Raw genomic sequence first — 19,646 nt, forward strand, 5'->3', positions numbered from 1 at the left:
AACCTAGACTAGAACAGTTGAATATTTACCTTACTGAGGTGATGTAGATGGAATAAAGTCATTCTATTGTTTTCTACTCTATTCTTGCTAACACTGTTCCTTCTAAACCAGTCTGCTCTCAGCTTTAAAGAAACTTTTCATAGGAGTTTTGATGTGTAATGTAATAAGCACTACCCTATTTCAAAGAACAGTGCGCATACCTTTTTCATTTAACCATACCCTTTGGTGACTATTTAACAGTTGGATGGCCTGGGGATGGAAGCTGTTTTTCAGTCTCTCGGTCCCAGCTTTGATGCATCTGTACTGTCTCCACCGTGTAGATGGTAGCTGGTGAACAGGCCGTGGCTTGGGTGGCTGAGGTCCTTGATGCTCTTCTTGGCCTTCCTGTGACACCGTGTGCTGTAGATGTTCTGGAGGGCAGGCAGTGTGTCCCTGGTGATGCGAGGGGCTAACCGCACCACCTTCTAGAGAGCCCTGCGGTTGCGGACGGTGCAATTGCCATACCAGGCGGAGATGAGGTTGAAGAGGTGCAACACCACACTGTGTGTGGATTGACCATTTCCGGTTGTCAGTGATCTGCATGCCAAAGAACATTAATGGGTCTATTTTTGTGTTTTTGTATTATGTAGGCCCCCCCCCCCTTTCCTAAAATGTATATTTTTTCCTATGGGTTACCACCCTGTACAGTAGGTCAGTGATCTGCATGCCAAAGAACATTAAGTATTTTGTTTATGGGTCTATTTTTGTGTTAAGTAGTCCCCCCCCTTTCCTAAAATGTATATTTTTGTCCTATGGGTTACCACCCTGTACAGTAGGTGGCGGTATGCACCTCTAACAATTGTTTACAAACCGCCGTAATACCAAAGAAGAGAACTGACCGAGAACATTATCCACGTCAGCGTTTTGTGTTATTATTTAGACGTTTATTAACACCATTTCACTGCACAGCATCACATACTTGCCCCATAATTCGCGTTGGAGATGGGACTTGGTTGATATGTTATCTAGGTAACGCTAGATAGTTGCTAACAATGGCTAATTGTATGGTGTTTCACACTCAAATAGCCTCCATTATGGAGGTTCTAGCGAATGCAGCCGTGGCAGAGATTTGTAAACTCGTAGATGACGACTATGCAGTGCTTCGTTTGGAAGTAACTCAAAGCCAGAAAGAAAACAGGACATTGCGGAGGAAACTACAACTATTGGAACTGAAGGTGGCACAGGAGCGTGTCCTTCCCAGTAATGTCAAGATCCTCGACCGATACAGAGGAATTGCAAGAGGTACATTTTACAGGAAGCTGAGGCTGCGGGGCCTATCGACCCTTTCCGTCTGCGCATGTGTGAATTCAGATGTGTTAACCAGAATTGGGTCTTGGTCCATTTTTGGATAGTATGCTATAATTCCACAGATGTATTTAGCTATTTTGCAAAGACACCATCATATTCCAACCAGATTATTTGCTGCATTTACCATTATGACACTTGGAACATAACCAATCGATCTATAAATAGTACATCAAAAAGTGATGTAGTGTTTCATCCTTGCCAATCCCAGACAGTGAGTACGTTGACATGCACAGTAATAATTCGATATTAAACTGATTATGGCAGTTGGCCGATTATTCAATAATCATGTAAACACACTGTTTCTTAATCAGCATAATGTCCAAATCGAATGAATCATACGACAATTAAAATGACCTGTTTTTTTTAGCAATCTTTTATATTATTAGAGCATATAAACACCTACATCTGCGTTTCAGCTTTGTATTTGATCTGCCATGTGCTAGCACCAGCCGAGAGAGCGTCCCTCTTTTGCGCAAGTGAAGTGAAGCCTGACCGACAACGTCATTGCATTAATTTGCCTAACTCTGCTTTCAAACGGATTCATTGTGCAATCCAACATTTTTTCCTGGATATGTGTGCAACAAAAGTTCAACATTCACATTTTCCTACTAGTTCTGTCAAGTCTATGCATACAATATGATGCATATGTTGAAGATATCCAATGTATGCACCACACAGAACACTCTGCAACAGCAATGCTGTGAGGGCAAACGCTGCGTTCCAATGGGAGTGAATGTACTTCTGTTGTCCCCAAACGCGATGGCAATGTCTGTAATGGAGGCGTGAGTTCTGAGCAACGGAATGTAGTTTTCATGTTACAACCTTTTCATGGCCGAACTCTGAATCAAAGATCCTTCCCAAAAAGAACATGGTCCTTTGGTAGAACGTTTTATTTTGATTGGCAATTTTCTGCATTCATCAGGTAGCCTGATTTCAGATGTGTCCATATATAGAGGATTATTAGGGAAATCGTTGTTCTTGCAAAACATGTAAATGTTTAATCAAACTCTTCTATTAATCTGTACTGTAGTCCAGATTGGACGTATAAAGAAATAATTCCCTCGCTATGTCGATCACAACTTATTTATCTCAAAGTTACTTTGTAGAGATCACGAGAAACAATAAATAGGAGTGGACGCATTGATGATAGATTGACAGTATGGCTGAGCCCACGGTGGATCAGCGCATATGGTTTTGTTCAAATCAAATCAAATTTTATTTGTCACATACACATGGTTAGCAGATGTTAATGCGAGTGTAGCGAAATGCTTGTGCTTCTAGTTCTGACAATGCAGTAATAACCAACAAGTAATCTAACTAACAATTCCAAAACTACTGTCTTATACACAGTGTAAGGGGATAAAGAATATGTACATAAGGATATATGAATGAGTGATGGTACAGAGCAGCATAGGCAAGATACAGTAGATGGTATCGAGTACAGTATATACATATGAGATGAGTATGTAAACAAAGTGGCATAGTTAAAGTGGCTAGTGATACATGTATTACATAAGGATACAGTCGATGATATAGAGTACAGTATATACGTATGCATATGAGATGAATAATGTAGGGTAAGTAACATTTATATAAGGTAGCATTGTTTAAAGTGGCTAGTGATATATTTACATAATTTCCCATCAATTCCCATTATTAAAGTGGCTGGAGTTGAGTCAGTGTCAGTGTGTTGGCAGCAGCCACTCAATGTTAGTGGTGGCTGTTTAACAGTCTGATGGCCTTGAGATAGAAGCTGTTTTTCAGTCTCTCGGTCCCAGCTTTGATGCACCTGTACTGACCTCACCTTCTGGATGATAGCGGGGTGAACAGGCAGTGGCTCGGGTGGTTGATGTCCTTGATGATCTTTATGGCCTTCCTGTAACATCGGGTGGTGTAGGTGTCCTGGAGGGCAGGTAGTTTGCCCCCGGTGATGCGTTGTGCAGACCTCACTACCCTCTGGAGAGCCTTACGGTTGAGGGCGGAGCAGTTGCCGTACCAGGCGGTGATACAGCCCGCCAGGATGCTCTCGATTGTGCATCTGTAGAAGTTTGTGAGTGCTTTTGGTGACAAGCCGAATTTCTTCAGCCTCCTGAGGTTGAAGAGGCGCTGCTGCGCCTTCTTTACCACGCTGTCTGTGTGAGTGGACCAATTCAGTTTGTCTGTGATGTGTATGCCGAGGAACTTAAAACTTGCTACCCTCTCCACTACTGTTCCATCGATGTGGATAGGGGGGTGTTCCCTCTGCTGTTTCCTGAAGTCCACAATCATCTCCTTAGTTTTGTTGACGTTGAGCGTGAGGTTATTTTCCTGACACCACACTCCGAGGGCCCTCACCTCCTCCCTGTAGGCCGTCTCGTCGTTGTTGGTAATCAAGCCTACCACTGTTGTGTCGTCCGCAAACTTGATGATTGAGTTGGAGGCGTGCATGGGTGAACAGGGAGTACAGGAGAGGGCTCAGAACGCACCCTTGTGGGGCCCCAGTGTTGAGGATCAGCGGGGAGGAGATGTTGTTGCCTACCCTCACCACCTGGGGGCGGCCCGTCAGGAAGTCCAGTACCCAGTTGCACAGGGCTGGGTCGAGACCCAGGGTCTCGAGCTTGATGACGAGCTTGGAGGGTACTATGGTGTTGAATGCCTAGCTGTAGTCAATGAACAGCATTCTCACATAGGTATTCCTCTTGTCCAGATGGGTTAGGGCAGTGTGCAGTGTGGTTGAGATTGCATCGTCTGTGGACCTATTTGGGCGGTAAGCAAATTGGAGTGGGTCTAGGGTGTCAGGTAGGGTGGAGGTGATATGGTCCTTGACTAGTCTCTCAAAGCACTTCATGATGACGGAAGTGAGTGCTACGGGGCGGTAGTCATTTAGCTCAGTTACCTTAGCTTTCTTGGGAACAGGAACAATGGTGGCCCTCTTGAAGCATGTGGGAACAGCAGACTGGTATAGGGATTGATTGAATATGTCCGTAAACACACCGGCCAGCTGGTCTGCGCATGCTCTGAGGGCGCGGCTGGGGATGACGTCTGGGCCTGCAGCCTTGCGAGGGTTAACACGTTTAAATGTCTTACTCACCTCGGCTGCAGTGAAGGAGAGACCGCATGTTTCCGTTGCAGGCCGTGTCAGTGGCACTGTATTGTCCTCAAAGCGGGCAAAAAAGTTATTTAGTCTGCCTGGGAGCAAGACATCCTGGTCCGTGACTGGGCTGGATTTCTTCCTGTAGTCCGTGATTGACTGTAGACCCTGCCACATGCCTCTTGTGTCTGAGCCGTTGAATTGAGATTCTACTTTGTCTCTGTACTGACGCTTAGCTTGTTTGATAGCCTTGCGGAGGGAATAGCTGCACTGTTTGTATTCGGTCATGTTACCAGACACCTTGCCCTGATTAAAAGCAGTGGTGCCATCAATCCACGGTTTCTGGTTAGGGAATGTTTTAATCGTTGCTATGGGAACGACATATCCCAGTCCACGTGATGGAAGCAGTCTTGGAGTGTGGAGTCAGCTTGGTCGGACCAGCGTTGGACAGACCTCAGCGTGGGAGCCTCTTGTTTTAGTTTCTGTCTGTAGGCAGGGATCAACAAAATGGAGTCGTGGTCAGCTTTTCCGAAAGGGGGGCGGGGCGGGGCCTTATATGCGTCGCGGAAGTTAGAGTAACAATGATCCAAGGTCTTTCCACCCCTGGTTGCGCAATCGATATGCTGATAAAATTTAGGGAGTCTTGTTTTCAGATTAGCCTTGTTAAAATGCAGCCTCCGGATAAATGGTTTCCAGTTTGCAAAGTTAAATAAAGTTTGTTCAGAGCCATCGATGTGTCTGCTTGGGGGGGGATATATACGGCTGTGATTATAATCGAAGAGAATTCTCTTGGTAGATAATGCGGTCTACATTTGATTGTGAGGAATTCTAAATCAGGTGAACAGAAGGATTTGAGTTCCTGTATGTTTCTTTCATCACACCATGTCACGTTAGCCATAAGGCATACGCCCCCGCCCCTCTTCTTACCAGAAAGATGTTTGTTTCTGTCGGCGCGATGTGTGGAGAAACCCGTTGGCTGCACCGCCTCGGATAGCGTCTCTCCAGTGAGCCATGTTTCCGTGAAGCAAAGAACGTTACAGTCTCTGATGTCCCTCTGGAATGCTACCCTTGCTCGGATTTCATCAACCTTGTTGTCAAGAGACTGGACATTGGCAAGAAGAATGCTAGGGAGTGGTGCACGGTGTGCCCGTCTCCGGAGTCTGACCAGAAGACCGCCTCGTTTCCCTCTTTTTCTGAGTAATTTTTTTGGGTCGCTGCATGTGATCCACTCCGTTGTCCTGTTTGTAAGGCAGAACACAGGATCCGCGTCGCGAAAACATATTCTTGGTCGTACTGATGGTGAGTTGACGCTGATCTTATATTCAGTAGTTCTTCTCGACTGTATGTAATGAAACCTAAGATGACCTGGGGTACTAATGTAAGAAATAACACGTAAAAAAACAAAAAACTGCATAGTTTCCTAGGAACGCGAAGCGAGGCGGCCATCTCTGTCGGCGCCGGAAGTATTCGGAGAGGAAGGATTGCTACACTAAGGGATGGTACATTTCATGCTAACATCATGCTTTCATTTGAGTTTGGAGCTCATTATCAGTTTATAAGTTAGAATGTTAGCAAGCTAAATGTCCCTTACCTTGAGCTAAGAGCTCTTGGGGCATCTAAACCCTCGTGGGGCATTTAAGCCCTCAAAGAGCTCGTTCCCCCAGGCTGTTTTCCACCCCCAAGACCACAGTCAATCGCATTGCAAGCAACAACACAGCTACAGAGCCTTCAGAAATCCATGAGCAGTTTCCTTCCTCTCCGGCAACTGAGTTAGGAAGGACGCCTGTATCTTTGTCGTGACTGGGTGTATTGATACATCATCCAAAGTGTAATTAATAACTTCACCATGCTCAAAGGGATATTCAATGTCTGCGTTTTTCATTTAATTTTATCTACCAATAGGTGCCCTTCTTTGTAAATCATTGGAAAACCTCCCTGGTCTTTGTGGTTGAATCTGTGTTTGAAATCCACTGCTCGACTGAGGGACTGTACAATTATCTGTATGCGTGGGGTACAGAGAGGAGGTAGTCATTGAAAAATCATGTTAAAAAACTTGTTACTTGTTAAACTTCTTATGGCTGCGATCCCGTTAACAGGATCGATATGACAACAGCCAGTGAAAGTGCAGGGCGCCAAATTCAAAACAACAGAAATCTCACAATTAAAATTCCTCAGACATACAAGTATTTTACACCATTTTAAAGATAAACCTGTTGTTAATCCCACCACAGTGTTCGATTTCAAAAAGGCTTTACGACGAAAGCACACCAAATGATTGTTAGGTCTGCACCTATTCACAGAAAAACACAGCCATTTTTCCAGCCAAAGGGAGGAGTCACAAAAAGCAGAAATAGAGAGAAAATTAATCACGAACCTTTGATGATCTTCATCAGATGACACTCATAGGACTTCATGTTACACAATACATATGTTTTGTTCGATAAAGTTCATATTTATATCCAAATATCTCAGTTTACATTGGCGCGTTTCGCATCCAAAACATCCAGTGATTTTGCAGAGAGCCACATCAATTTACAGAAATACTCATCATAAATGTTGATGAAAATACAAGTTATGCATGGAACTTTAGATCAACTTCTCCTTAATGCAACCACTGTCAGATTTTTTATTTTTTTTAACAGAAAAAGCACACCATGCTACAATCTGAGTACAGTGCTCAGAGCCCAAACAAGCCATAAAGATATCCGCATGTTGTGGAGTCAACAGCTGTCAGAATAGCATTATAAATATTCGCATATCTTTGATGATCTTCATCAGAATGCACTCCCAGGAATCCCAGTTCCACAATAAATGTTTGATTTGTTCCATAAAGTCCATCATTGATGTCCAAATACCTCCTTTTTGTTCACGCGTTCAGTACACAATCCAAACGTGCGGGCAAGTCCATGCGAAAGTTCAGACGAAAAGTCATATTACAGTTCGTAGAAACATGTCAAATGAAGTATAGAATCAATCTTTAGGATGTTTTTAACATAAATCTTCAATAATGTTCCGACCAGAGAATTCCTTTGTCTGTAGAAATATGAAGGAACGCAGGTCTAACTCTCACGTGAGTGCACGTGACCAGCTCGTGGCACTCTGGCAGACCCCTGACTCAAAGAGCCCTCATTCCCCCCTCCTTCACAGTAGAAGCACCAAACAAGGTTCTAAAAACTGTTGACATCTAGTGGAAGCCTTAGGAAGTGCAATATGATCAATATCCCACTGTATCTTCCATAGGCAATGAGTTAAACCTACAGACCTCAGATTTCCCACTTCCTGGTTGGATTTTTTTCTCAGGTTTTTGCCTGCCAAATTAGTTCTGTTATACTCACAGACATCATTCAAACCCTTTTAGAAACTTCAGAGTTTTTTTAAATCCAAATCTACTAACAATATGCGTATATTAGCAACTGGGCCTGAGTAGCAGGCAGCTTACTCTGGGCACCTTAGTCATCCAAGCTACTCAATACTGCCCCCAGCCATAAGAAGTTAAGCAAATTTGAACTCCTGAACTCTTTTAGGCTTGCCATAACAAAGGTGTTGAACACTTAATGACATTTCAGCTTTTAAATTGTTGTTAATGAGTAAATATTTTAGAAAAACACTTCCACTTTGACATCATGGGATATTATGTGTAGGCCGGTGACAAAAATATCTACATTTTAATCCATTTCAAATTCAGGCTGTAACAACAAAATGTGGAAAAGTCAAGGGTTGTGAATACTTTGAAGGCAGTGTAACTTGTCTAGTCTTGTTAGCTAGGTAGACAGCTTGTTATACAGTAACAGTCCAAAATTTGGACACACACTCATTCCTCATTTTCTTTATTTTTTACTATTTTCTACATTGTAGAATAATAGCGAAGACAAATTATGAAATAACACATGGAATCATGTAGTAACCAAAGAAAGTGTTAAACAAATCAAAATATATTTAATATGTTAGAATTCAAAGTAGCCACCCTTTGTCTCGATGACAGCTTTGCATAGTCTTGGCATTTTCTCAACCAGCTTCACCTGGAATGCTTTTCCAACAGTCTTTAAGGAGTTCCTACATATGCTGAGCACTTGTTGGCTGCTTTCCCTTCCTTCTGCAGTCCTACTCATCCCAAACCATCTCAATTGGGTTGTAGTCGGGTGATTGTGGAGGGCAGGTCATCTGAAGCAGCACTACATTACTCTCCTCCTTGTTCAAATAACACTTACACAGCCTGGAGGTGTGTTTGGTCATTGTCCTGTTGAAAAACAAATTATAGTCCCACTAAGCACAAACAAGATGGGATGGCATATCGCTGTGGTAGCCATGCTGGTTAAGTGTGCCTTGAATTCTAAATAAATCACTGACAGTGTCACCAGCAAAGCACACACCACCTCCTCCATGCTTCACGGTGGGAACCACACATGCCGAGATCCGTTCACCTACTCTGTGTCTCACAAAGACACAGCGGTTGGAACCAAAATCTCCGATTTTGACTCATCAGACCAAGGGACAGATATCCAGATATTGCTCGTGTTTCTTGGCCCTAGCAAGTCTCTTCTTATTGGTGTCCTTGAGTAGGGGTTTCTTTGCAGCAATTCACCCATGAAGGCCTGGTCCACAAAGTCTCCTCTGAACAGTTGACGTTGAGATGTGTCTGTTACTTGAACTCTGAAGTATTTATTTGGGCTGCAATCTCAATTGCAGTTAACTCTAATGAATTTATCCTCTGCAGCAGAGGTAACTCTTGGTCTTCCTTTCCTGTGGCGGTCCTCATGAGAACCAGTTTTATGATGGCGCTTGATGGTTTTTGTGACTGCACTTGAAGAAAGTTCTTGACATTTTCCTGATTGACACTCCTTCATGTCTTATAGAAATGATGGCCTGTCGTTTCTCTTTTCTTATTTGAGCTGTTCTTGCCATAGTATGGACTTGGTCTTTTACCAAATAGGGCTATCTTCTGTATACCACCCCTACCTTGTCACTACACAACTGATTGTCTCAAATGCATTAAGAAGGAAAGAAATTCCACATATGAACTTTAAACAAGGCAACCTCCTAATTAAAATGCATTTCAGGTGACTACCTGGTTGAGAGAACACCAAGAGTGTGCAAATGGTGGCTACTTTGAAGAATCTCAAATATAAAATATATTTTGATTTAACACTTTTTTGGTTACTACATAATTCCATACATGTTATTTCATAGTTGATGTCTTCAATATTATTCTACAATGTAGAAAATAGTACAAATAAAGAAAAAAACTGGAATGAGTAGGTGCATCAACTTTTGACTGGTACTGTATATGCTGGTTGTTTGCATGCATAACTGATGTTTATAATTGTAAGGGACACTTCCTGTTTTATGGATAATATTTACATTTACAGTGGGTGAGCTCCATTCCTGACAGGCTGATCAGATTCAATAGCAGTCTGAGGCAGATTAGTCAGGATTCTACCTTGTAGGCAGTTTTATTGCTGATGCTTTTTGCAGGCAGACTAGCAGTCAGTGCATTATATATATGATCAAGACTGGGTGGGCTCTTCCTGGCGGGCTGATCAGATTCAATAGCTGCCTCAGACACTGATAAGACAGGATGCTGTCTAGTAGGCTGTCTGCAAGGAGCTTTACATATCAAACAGCCTTCAAGGCAGTATCCTGACTTATCAGCCTCTGAGGCTGAATTTGAATGTGATCAGCCTGTCAGGAATGGAGCTCACCCACTGTAGTAAATGTAAATATTATCCACAAAACATTATTTCCGCTAATAATTATATACATATCAGTTATGCAAGCTAACAACCAGAGTTGATAACAAGCTAGCTTGCTAACAAGACTACGTAGCTAGCTAACTAGCTAGCTCCCAAGGCTAGAAACGTTAACTGCATTGTTCCTTGCATGCTATTGGCTGTGGTCTTGGGGGTGACATGCACCCTGGGAGACGGTGCAGCCTGGGAGACCGTGTTGCCTGTCAGGCATTGTTCAGGGCTTAAATGCCCTGCAATGCAATCAATGCAACCACAGGGCTTCTTGATGAAGTGGTTATTGTGCATCTGAGCAAATGAATGGATAATGCGTGGTACTTTTGATTATCTCGTGATCTTGACAAAATAACTTATGTTGTGATCAAGAGAAGTCATGATCTCGAGGGAGCTATTTAATTTATTTATATATGTTCTCTTTGGACTTCCATAAATCTGACTATCCACAATAATCACATTATTGTATTATTGTGTGTATGTAACTGTACTCTGTGTCAAAACGGTCAATAGTGTACAATATAGCTTTGAGCATTGGCAGTACCTAACTTAACCACCTCTTTACCCCCAATCACTCTCTCAGGGGAAGGACATCTCACTGGAGGCCACAGGATCTTTGTGAAGCCAGCGGGACACCATACATGGAGACATGACCAACCAGTCACCGTTGATGAGGGGAGTGGAACCTTTATCATGATAGAGGTTAGTGTAATAGTATTACATCAAAATTACAGTACATTAAATGTGGCCAGTTTATTTCAGAAAGGCTCCCCTCAGCTATTCACTTGCTTACAAGTACATCTGAATTTATCTGCCATAGAGGAGCTTGTGAGACTTCCCTAGGACATTGTTATCCAATGCAACTCATGTACCGGTAATAACCTCCTCTCTTTTTGTGTCAGTCTGCAGAGGCTGCAGGTCCTGGGGTCAAGCTTGAGAGGTCTGAAGGAGAGGGAGACCCAGGGCAAAGCAGAGACATCCAGCTTGGAGCAGCTGGAACGCCCCCTGTAGCCACAGAGAACCCCACCACCACCCCAGCGCCACCCAGGATCCGATGCAGCATCATGGAGGTCAGTGGCACGCCGAACGCTGCCCTCAAGTCAGAGACAGACACAGAAACAGAGACTCTAACGGGGCTATTGCGACTGGACTGTCCTGCTCCTCGCTCAGAGAATTTACTTCATGGGAACCTGAGCCCGAAGAAGGTTCTGTCCCATCAGGACTCAGGTGATGCGTTACAGACTGGCAATGATCCATCCTGTTCATATGCAGCAGAGACAGAGATGATACCTGCTGACATGCCTGTGGGCTTAGATACACAGACGAATCTAATGAGAGAGGACTGGAAACAGTACAGTAGTAGTGTATACTCTGAAGGGTCTCTAGATAAGAAAGGGGAGGGTCTGGTCGTAGATGAGGTGACTGTGAAAGTGGAGGATGACATTCCTCTGACATGGAATGAAGACCAGACTCATTTAGGAGGACAGTCGCAGGACAACACTAGTGACTTCTTAGACTACAGGGAAAGCTTAGAGACCAATCTAAATGTGTTCAGGGATCGTGACCCAGTGTCCGCGTTGATGGGACCTTCTGATCCACAAGGCTGCGTCCTTTTTGATCAGGTGCTGAACTCAAACGACAGGACTAGGGCCCAGGCTCAGGGAGGGGGAGCAACATCGGACAATAGTAAAGAGAAACGGTTCCTCTGCATGTTCTGTAACAAAGGCTTCAGCTGCTCCCAGAAGGTGGAGATCCACCAGAGGGTCCACACAGGAGAGAAACCATACAGCTGTACCCAGTGTGATATGCGCTTCGCTGAGGCTGGCAGCCTGAAGAGGCACCAGAGGGTCCACACAGGAGAGAAACCCTTCAGCTGTACCCAGTGTCATATGCGCTTTTCCCACTCATCCAGTCTGAAGAGGCACCATAGGGTCCACAACCCTACAGCTGCCCCCAGTGTGAGAAGAGGTTCTCCCACCAGAACCAGGTGAAAATGCAGCTGAAGGTCCACACGGGAGATAGGCCGTTCGCCTGTACCCACTGCAGGAAGAGGTTTTCAGAGAGGAGCGACCTCAAGCTACACCAGCAGAGTAACCATTACACTCAATAGCTTCTGACGTTTAGCTCAAACCCTGTATTAAAGCAAAGATGTATTTTTATTGTTGTCAGCAGAAAAGACCCACAGATGCATTTGGAATAAAGAGATTAACAGATTTCAGTGTAGAATATTTCATCCAGACATTGTGTGATATATAAGCCTAAAATGTCTGTTACATATTGTGTTTGTACTGTGTAGGCTATATGATGATCTCATTACTTCCATTCATCTACTTTCCCAAGATACTTTTAATGGTCAAACCTATGCGGTTTATCAAATTCATGGAGATTTTTAGTTTAGACAAGTGTATGTGTGGTTTTCATATGGTGTATTTAAAACTTGTTTATTTAATAAATACAAAATGGGCCTTTTCATTCTTAGACTTTCATTGAGACTCGTTTTGGCCCTGTACTTCAGCACTTTGGATTTGAAAATGACTGAGGTTAATATGTAGACTGTCAGCTTTTATTTCAGCATGTGTATTTTCATCCATATAACCTTTTAGAAATTACAACACGTTTGGTACATAGTCCCCACTTTTTAAAGGACCAAAAGTATTGGGTCAAATTCACTTAAGTGTATTAAAGTAGTCAAAAATTTAGTTTTTGTTCCCATACTCCTAGCACGCAATTGATTGGGGCGGCAGGGTAGCCTAGTGGTTAGAGCGTTGGACAAGTAACCGAAAGGTTGCAAGTTCCATTCCCCGAGCTGAAAAGGTCGTGAGCTGAAATGGTCGTCAGCTCTGTCGTTCTGCCCCTGAACAGGTAGTTAACCCACTGTTCCCCTAGGCCATCATTGAAAATAAGAATTTGTTCTTAAATGACTTGCCTAGTTGAATAAAGGTAAATTAAGTACACCAAGCGTGTGACTTTACAAAATGATTGGATGCATTTGCTGTTTGTTTTGGTTGAGTTTCAGATGATTTTATGCGTCTAACTTTATCACTCATCATTATTCAATATTCATTCAGTACTGTCTGTAATTATGGTAGAATCCACATTAATGTAGAAGTGTTTACAAACATTATATTCTTATTTACAATAAAAGTGACTCAATACATTATTTACCATTAATTTCTACTAGGCACAAAATAATTTGAAAAACAACCAAAACCAACAACAAATGCATCCAACAAGTTTGTAGAGTCACAGGCTGGATGTAGTCATTGCTTGCTAGGACTATGGTACAAATGTAAAAAATTACAAGTGAATTTGTCCCAATACATCTGGTCCCTTAAAATGAAGGGACTATGTACAAACAGTGCTGTAACGGTTCACCCGATATGGATGAAAATACCCTCAAATTGCTTTCATTGTCATTTCATCATTTCAAATCCAAAGTGCTGGAGTACAGAGCCGTAACAGAATTGTCACTGCCCCAATACTTTGATCTCACTGTACATCAAATTTGATCTCACCCTATTCTGTATACACCCAACAGCGCTTTATAACCAATATACACAAAATGGGACCTTTTTATTTATCTTTCTCCCCAATTTTGATCTTGTCTCATTGCTGCAGCTCCCCAACGGGCTCGGGAGGCGAAGGTCGATTCATGCATCCTCCGAAACATGACACGCCAAACTGCGCTTCTTAACACCCGCCCGCTTAACCAGGAAGCTAGCTGCACCAATGTGTCAGAGGAAACACAGTTAAACTGACAACCAAGATCAGTCTGAAGGCGCCCGGCCAGACACAAGGAGTCGCTAGAGCACGATGAGCCAAGTAAAGCCCCCCCGGCCAAATCCTTCTCTAACCCGGATGACGCTGGGCCAATTGTCCGCCACCCTATAGGACTCCCGATCACAGCCGGTTGTGATACAGCCCGGGATCGAACCTGGGTCTATAGTGAAGCCTCTAGCACTGCGCCACTCCGGAGGCCAAAATGGGACTTTACATTTGAAGACTTTTAGACCCACATACTAACAAACAACCTACTGTACACTTCAAAATAGTTTAGTCAGGTTTGTCTGATGGTTACTTATCATAGCTGACTTATATTTACCCACAACGTTATATTTATGTCCACCATGATGGGTTTAACAACAATGATGTCATTCTGTAACTACAGTATAGAACTCAGATGTGGTGGGGATGGGTAAACACTCAATGTTGAACGAGTGTTTATTATCTGTATGTATGTGTGTGTGTGTATGTACCTGAGGGAGTGTATGTCTGTGTAATCTGTATCACCTCCCTCTTCCAGGAGGGGAGGGTCCAGAGGTGCTGCTGGTGAAGAAAGAGGGGTGTGGGGAGGGTCTGGGGAACTCTGAGGGGACCATGGTCATGGAGGACAACCAGACTACACCTCCTCCTGAACCCACAGAGTGTCACTGAGGTGAGTCCATCCAGGTCTTGATTCATTTTGTCTTAAGTGTGGGACCATGCCATTGAATGATCAAATCATTAAAGTGTCAAGTAATCAAATCAAATTGTATTTGTCACGCTCTTCGTAAACAACAGATTTAGACTAACAGTGAAATGCTTACTTACGGGTCCTTCCCAACAATGCAGAGAGAAAAATAACTAGCATGTTTGCATAATACTCAAAGCAATCCCTCATTGCCCAATCAGAAGATGCTCCATAGCAGGGTGCTCATATCAGATTTCTTGATCGATCCAACATCCTCTCTTACAGTCAGTAGACATGGAGGATGGGAAGCCTGATCTGCTGCTGGTCAAAGAGGAGACCAAAGATGGGGGAGCAAGGTAAGGGAGAAATACATATAGCCTACATACAGTAATAGATCTTCAATGGCAATAGTGATGCACTTGGTTGTTTTTTGTGTTTATTTTCTAAATTCATAAAATTCTATCAATATGTTAAAATATAAAAACACACATTATAATTTATGAACTTGACCAGGTAACTGATTTAAAACTTATTCCCTCTACAATGCCTGTAAAGCCTATTTTGTAACGGTGGTTGGCTGGAGGCTAACAGAGGAGACTGGGCTGCCATTTTGGATTCCCAGACCCAAGAGCCCGGGGACGACCGAGCAGGCCAGGACCAGAGGCGGCATAGTGGAGGTCAGTAGATGGGACATCATCCACAACTCTGGGTTGGGGAACAACACTTTAAACCACAACCAGAAACAGACAGTAGAACACAAAACAACAACTGAATTTAGTCTCCATGACAACAGACTGACTGACTGAGACCAGAGCGAGGCGTAGATTTGGTCTGCGGGGGCAGGGAGGTGTCTGTATGCGGCTGAAGAGAACAGACACAGACTCGACCGTCCTGCTGCTATAGTTGTGATTCAGAGCGATTGATGGCGCCTCAGGTTAACCCCCTAACAGGTGCTGCCTTCAGTCTGCCTTCTATAGGATCTATCAACTGGAATATGGACCCTGCGACAACACAGACACTCCCTGGCCTTCATCCTCCTCACACTCTCCTAATGTGCAACCAGACCTCAGTCAATGCCAGTGCCTCAACACTAAATGGCAACACAAGCCCATTGACAAATGACAGTAGTAGTAACGCTATCAGTAGATCTGGTGGCAAAGAGAAGCGCTTCCCGTGTTCATTCTGTGGGAAAGTCTTCAGTTTCCCCAAACAGGTGGAGCTCCACCAGAGGATGCACACTGTTTCAGCCTGTAGAGTCCACACAGGGGACAAACCCTGACGTTGCCCCAGTGTGAGAAGAGGTTCTCTCACCAGCACCAGCTGAAGATGCACCTGAAGGTCCACACGGGAGAGAGGCTGTTCACCTGTATGCACTGCGGGAAGAGGTTTTCAGAGAGGAGCTACCTCAGGATACACCAGCAGAAAATGCACACGGCCCATGTATAGATTATACTGACATGTAATGTAGTACTAGTTAGTTTGTAGTTCATTCTGTTGGTTTGGGATGTAGTAGGGAACTGGATGAGGTGAACTGAGGAAAGAATGAGTATGATGAGTAGATGATATGGTGATGGTTGGTGTGATGGTGTCTGTACAAATGCTTCACTGATGAAGAGTGACAAACTTAGTCCCTTTAGGTTGATACTGATGTTTTATAGTGAGTTAAGGATAGTGCCTTAATGCATGTTTACATGACATGAAGATGTATGTAATCTTGAACCTTTACCAAAGTATTCTCAAATTAATTTGATCAAAGCGAGGTTACCAAATTTACAGAAAAGGTAGCGTTACCATAGTGAGTAGTTATTCTACTTATATAGTTTTGCAATAAAAGTACCGTACTTCAAAGTTATGAGTGTATGACTATTTTGTTGAAATTAAATAGAACATTTACTCTGCTGATTGACTTGGTTATTTTTGTATCACTGCAGGGACTAAGTTTCCCTTATCTCAGTCGAAACATTATACCTAATTCTTGAATCAACACATATGGACTTTTTTTTATAATGAACTCCAATGGCTCTATATTGTACTTGAATCACAGTATTAGATGGGCTTGACTGTGGTTTACATTTCATAATGTATCATTTCTTATATAAACCTTTTATGCTCTTCTGTACAATGTGTCTTGTTGTCTGCAGTCCATGAAGACCTGCTGGTATCCAGTGTTACTGGTGGGAGAGACAGGACCTCTGAGTTGGCTGGTCACAAATCCTGGCTCCGGATCAGGACCCTGGATGAGAAGCCTTCGCTCTTCCTTCCCGAGTCAGAACCAGGACCCAACCACGAGGGACAGAGACTCCACCACCACACAGAACACAACCAGTGGACAGGTGGACTGAACAACCTCAGTCCTGGTGGTCATCAGAGAGACAGAGGCTCCAGTCAGGGATCCAGTCTGCAGCCCAGACCCTTCTCTTCACAGTATCAGTGCAGGGATGAAGCAGGGCTTGGGGCTGATAGAGATAGAGCCTCCTGTTCCTATGATACAAACACCACAGTATCCATTATGAACAGAGCAGGTCGTCCTTCAGAGGGAGTGGTGAGAGACCTTCCTGTTGATAGTCTATCAGCAAGTATGTCTTCTCCTTTAGGGTCTTGTCTAAAGCGTAGTGACTGGCTTCATAGAAGGGCCTTCCTCAGTTACTTAATGATTACCTCAAACAGCATGTTAGTTGTGTAGGGCTTAATGATGTTGATGGTAAAATCTGTAGCATGAAAACAGCTGTGTTGATGTGACCATTACATCAGCGCATTTTTTTATTATTTTATTTATCCATTATTTTACCAGGTAAGTTGACTGAGAACACGTTCTCATTTACAGCAACGACCTGGGGAATAGTTACAGGGGAGAGGAGGGGGATGAATGAGCTAGTTGTAAACTGGGGATTATTAGGTGACCTTGATGGTTTGAGGGCCAGCTTGGGAATTTAGCCAGGACACCGGGGTTAACACCCCTACTCTTAGGATAAGTGCCATGGGATCTTTAAATGACCTCAGAGAGTCAGGACACCCATTTAACATTCCATCCGAAAGACGACACCCTACACAGGGCAGTGTCCCCAATCACAGCCCTGGGGCATTGGGATATTTTTTAAACCAGAGGAAAGAGTTCCTCCTACTGGCCCTCCAACACCACTTCCAGCAGAATCTGGTCTCCCATCCAGGGACTGACCAGGACCAACTCTGCTTAGCTTTAGAAGCAAGCCAGCAGTGGTATGCAGGGTGGTATGCTGCTGGCTAACACTTATATACAGCAATCATATACCAAAACACAGCCCAGAAAGCCCCTCAATCCCTATACATGTTTAAATCAGCAATGTACAGCAAACTTGTACACATTGTAAAATAGAAAACAGTATTCAGAACGTGACCTACCCCTTGCATCACATTTTCATACTGGGGGGCCAACTACAACCACCATTGGTCACTGTACACAGTCGGTGGATAGTCAAGGTCAAGGGTTCTGTGACTGTTGCTGGAGCTTCTGCTACCAGCAGCATCTTCAGAATACCTTTCTTCTTCAGAGGGTTCAGACATTTCTTCTCCAAAGGTTATCTCTGACACGCTTGTGGCACCCTCAGAATGTGTTCTGAGGGTCCCTCGCCAGTGGCCCATCTTCCAGCACATCTGAGGGCTCTGACTGTGTTTACTCAGAGGTCTGTTCTGATATCCGCACACTAGTCCTCTCACCAATGTCAATTTCTGGTATATCGTTCATGGATGAGTCCTCCATCTCCTCACTGTCTCCCGTATTAGGTGTCTCCAAGGCAGTGTCAGGGAGAGGCAAGAAGTTTACAGGCATTATCAGATTACGGTGGACTGTTTTCTCCTGGCTAGGTGACATGTTATGTATCTTGAAGATGTGGATGTCACTATTCTTCTCCATAACAATATAAAGGTTGTTCTCCCAACGATCAGCCAGCTTCCTCTTTCCACGTTCACCCTTATTCGCCAGCAGCACCCGATCACCGACCTCCACTGGAGCTCCTCTGATCTTCCTCTTCAGTTGTTTGGTTGCCGACACCTGTACCGTCTCCATGGCCTCCCTCAGCTCTCGCTCTCTCGTCAGGGTCTTGATGTACTCGTCATAGTCTACAACCTCTGAGTCTTGCAGCACGGTACCAAACATCATGTCGACAGGCAGACGTGGGGTTCTCCCAAACATCAACTGGGAAGGGGCGTGGCCTGTGGTTTCATGGACTGTACAGTTGTAGGCAAAGGTCGACAACTTCAGTTTCTGGGGCCACCTGTGCTTCGCTCTCGTAGGTAAGGTCCTGCTCATATTTCCCAGCATTCTGTTGAACCGTTCGACTCCCCCGTTCCCCATCGGATAGTAGGGAGTCGTGTGCGACTTCTGGAGTGCTGCAGCACTCAACAACTCAGCAATCAATTTACTTTCAAAGTTGGCCCTTTGGTCGGAGTGGTTACGACGAGGAACGACCAGAACACCCAAGGACTTGTTGTTGGAGTCTTCAGCAGACCAGAAGTCCACACAGACCCACTCGAGGGGCTCAGTCGTGATGATGTACTCCAATGGAGCTCTGGCCTCTGGCTCAGGGGTCTACTAAACACACACCTCTTGTAGGTCTTGACTTACTCTCTCACATCAGACTCCAGACCATGCCAGGAGAACCTCTGTCTCGTCAAGTACAACGTCCGCTGTTGCCCCTGTTGGGTTCATCTTGGGGTCATGATAGGGGCTGTACCAAATGCTTGATGTATTATAATAAATGTTTGATGTATTATAATAATTGATTATGCTTATGTTGTATTAATAGAAGGGGAAGGGTTATAAGACCTCTACCTCTTTACATTTATAGTGTCCTAGACTACAGATTAGCAATATATATCCATTATAAAGTTTAATATTGTTCCACAGTTATTGTCTAGTCTCTGCCTCTTATAAAGAAACGGTTCGAGAGATGTGTGAGTTATGGCAGTCAAAACAGGATGTCTGTGAGAAAGAACCCTGCAGGGGAGTGAAAGAGAAGAGTCTAGTCAGACATTCCACTATAAATCAACTTGGGGAGTGGACATT

General features: G+C 43.9%; 3 protein-coding genes across 14 annotated transcripts in view; all 3 read left to right on the top strand.

Annotated features, from left to right (window-relative positions):
• LOC109901251 (zinc finger protein 583-like) overlaps window positions 1-19,646 on the top strand; it is an 880,650-nt gene that overhangs the window by 587,123 nt on the left and 273,881 nt on the right. The window lies entirely within an intron of this gene.
• LOC109901243 (zinc finger protein 16-like) lies at window positions 814-12,627 on the top strand. The gene is made up of 3 exons (XM_020497287.2): window positions 814-1,281; window positions 10,739-10,857; window positions 11,058-12,627. The coding sequence occupies exons 1-3, from the start codon at window positions 1,032-1,034 to the stop codon at window positions 12,144-12,146; spliced, it is 1,458 nt and encodes a 485-aa protein (XP_020352876.1). The 5' UTR covers window positions 814-1,031; the 3' UTR covers window positions 12,147-12,627.
• On the top strand, window positions 14,041-17,310 carry LOC116376442 (uncharacterized). The gene is made up of 4 exons (XM_031836640.1): window positions 14,041-14,590; window positions 14,891-14,961; window positions 15,161-15,282; window positions 16,747-17,310. Exons 2-4 carry the CDS (start codon window positions 14,900-14,902, stop codon window positions 17,286-17,288), a joined length of 726 nt encoding a protein of 241 aa, XP_031692500.1. The 5' UTR covers window positions 14,041-14,590; window positions 14,891-14,899; the 3' UTR covers window positions 17,289-17,310.

This window comes from Oncorhynchus kisutch, linkage group LG12 (genome assembly GCF_002021735.2).
Source record: "Oncorhynchus kisutch isolate 150728-3 linkage group LG12, Okis_V2, whole genome shotgun sequence".
NCBI lineage: Eukaryota > Metazoa > Chordata > Actinopteri > Salmoniformes > Salmonidae > Oncorhynchus > Oncorhynchus kisutch.

What these genes read in the sequence shown, in the direction of transcription:
- LOC109901243 (XM_020497287.2), top strand. Translation starts at nt 1,032, where the DNA reads ATGGCTAATTGTATGGTGTTTCACACTCAAATAGCCTCCATTATGGAG. An exon ending in ATACAGAGGAATTGCAAGAG is followed by an intron (nt 1,282 to 10,738) that starts GTACATTTTACA and finishes TCACTCTCTCAG; the next exon opens with GGGAAGGACATCTCACTGGA. An exon ending in GAACCTTTATCATGATAGAG is followed by an intron (nt 10,858 to 11,057) that starts GTTAGTGTAATA and finishes TTTTTGTGTCAG; the next exon opens with TCTGCAGAGGCTGCAGGTCC.
- LOC116376442 (XM_031836640.1), top strand. Translation starts at nt 14,900, where the DNA reads ATGGAGGATGGGAAGCCTGATCTGCTGCTGGTCAAAGAGGAGACCAAA. An exon ending in ACCAAAGATGGGGGAGCAAG is followed by an intron (nt 14,962 to 15,160) that starts GTAAGGGAGAAA and finishes ATGCCTGTAAAG; the next exon opens with CCTATTTTGTAACGGTGGTT. An exon ending in CCAGAGGCGGCATAGTGGAG is followed by an intron (nt 15,283 to 16,746) that starts GTCAGTAGATGG and finishes TGTTGTCTGCAG; the next exon opens with TCCATGAAGACCTGCTGGTA.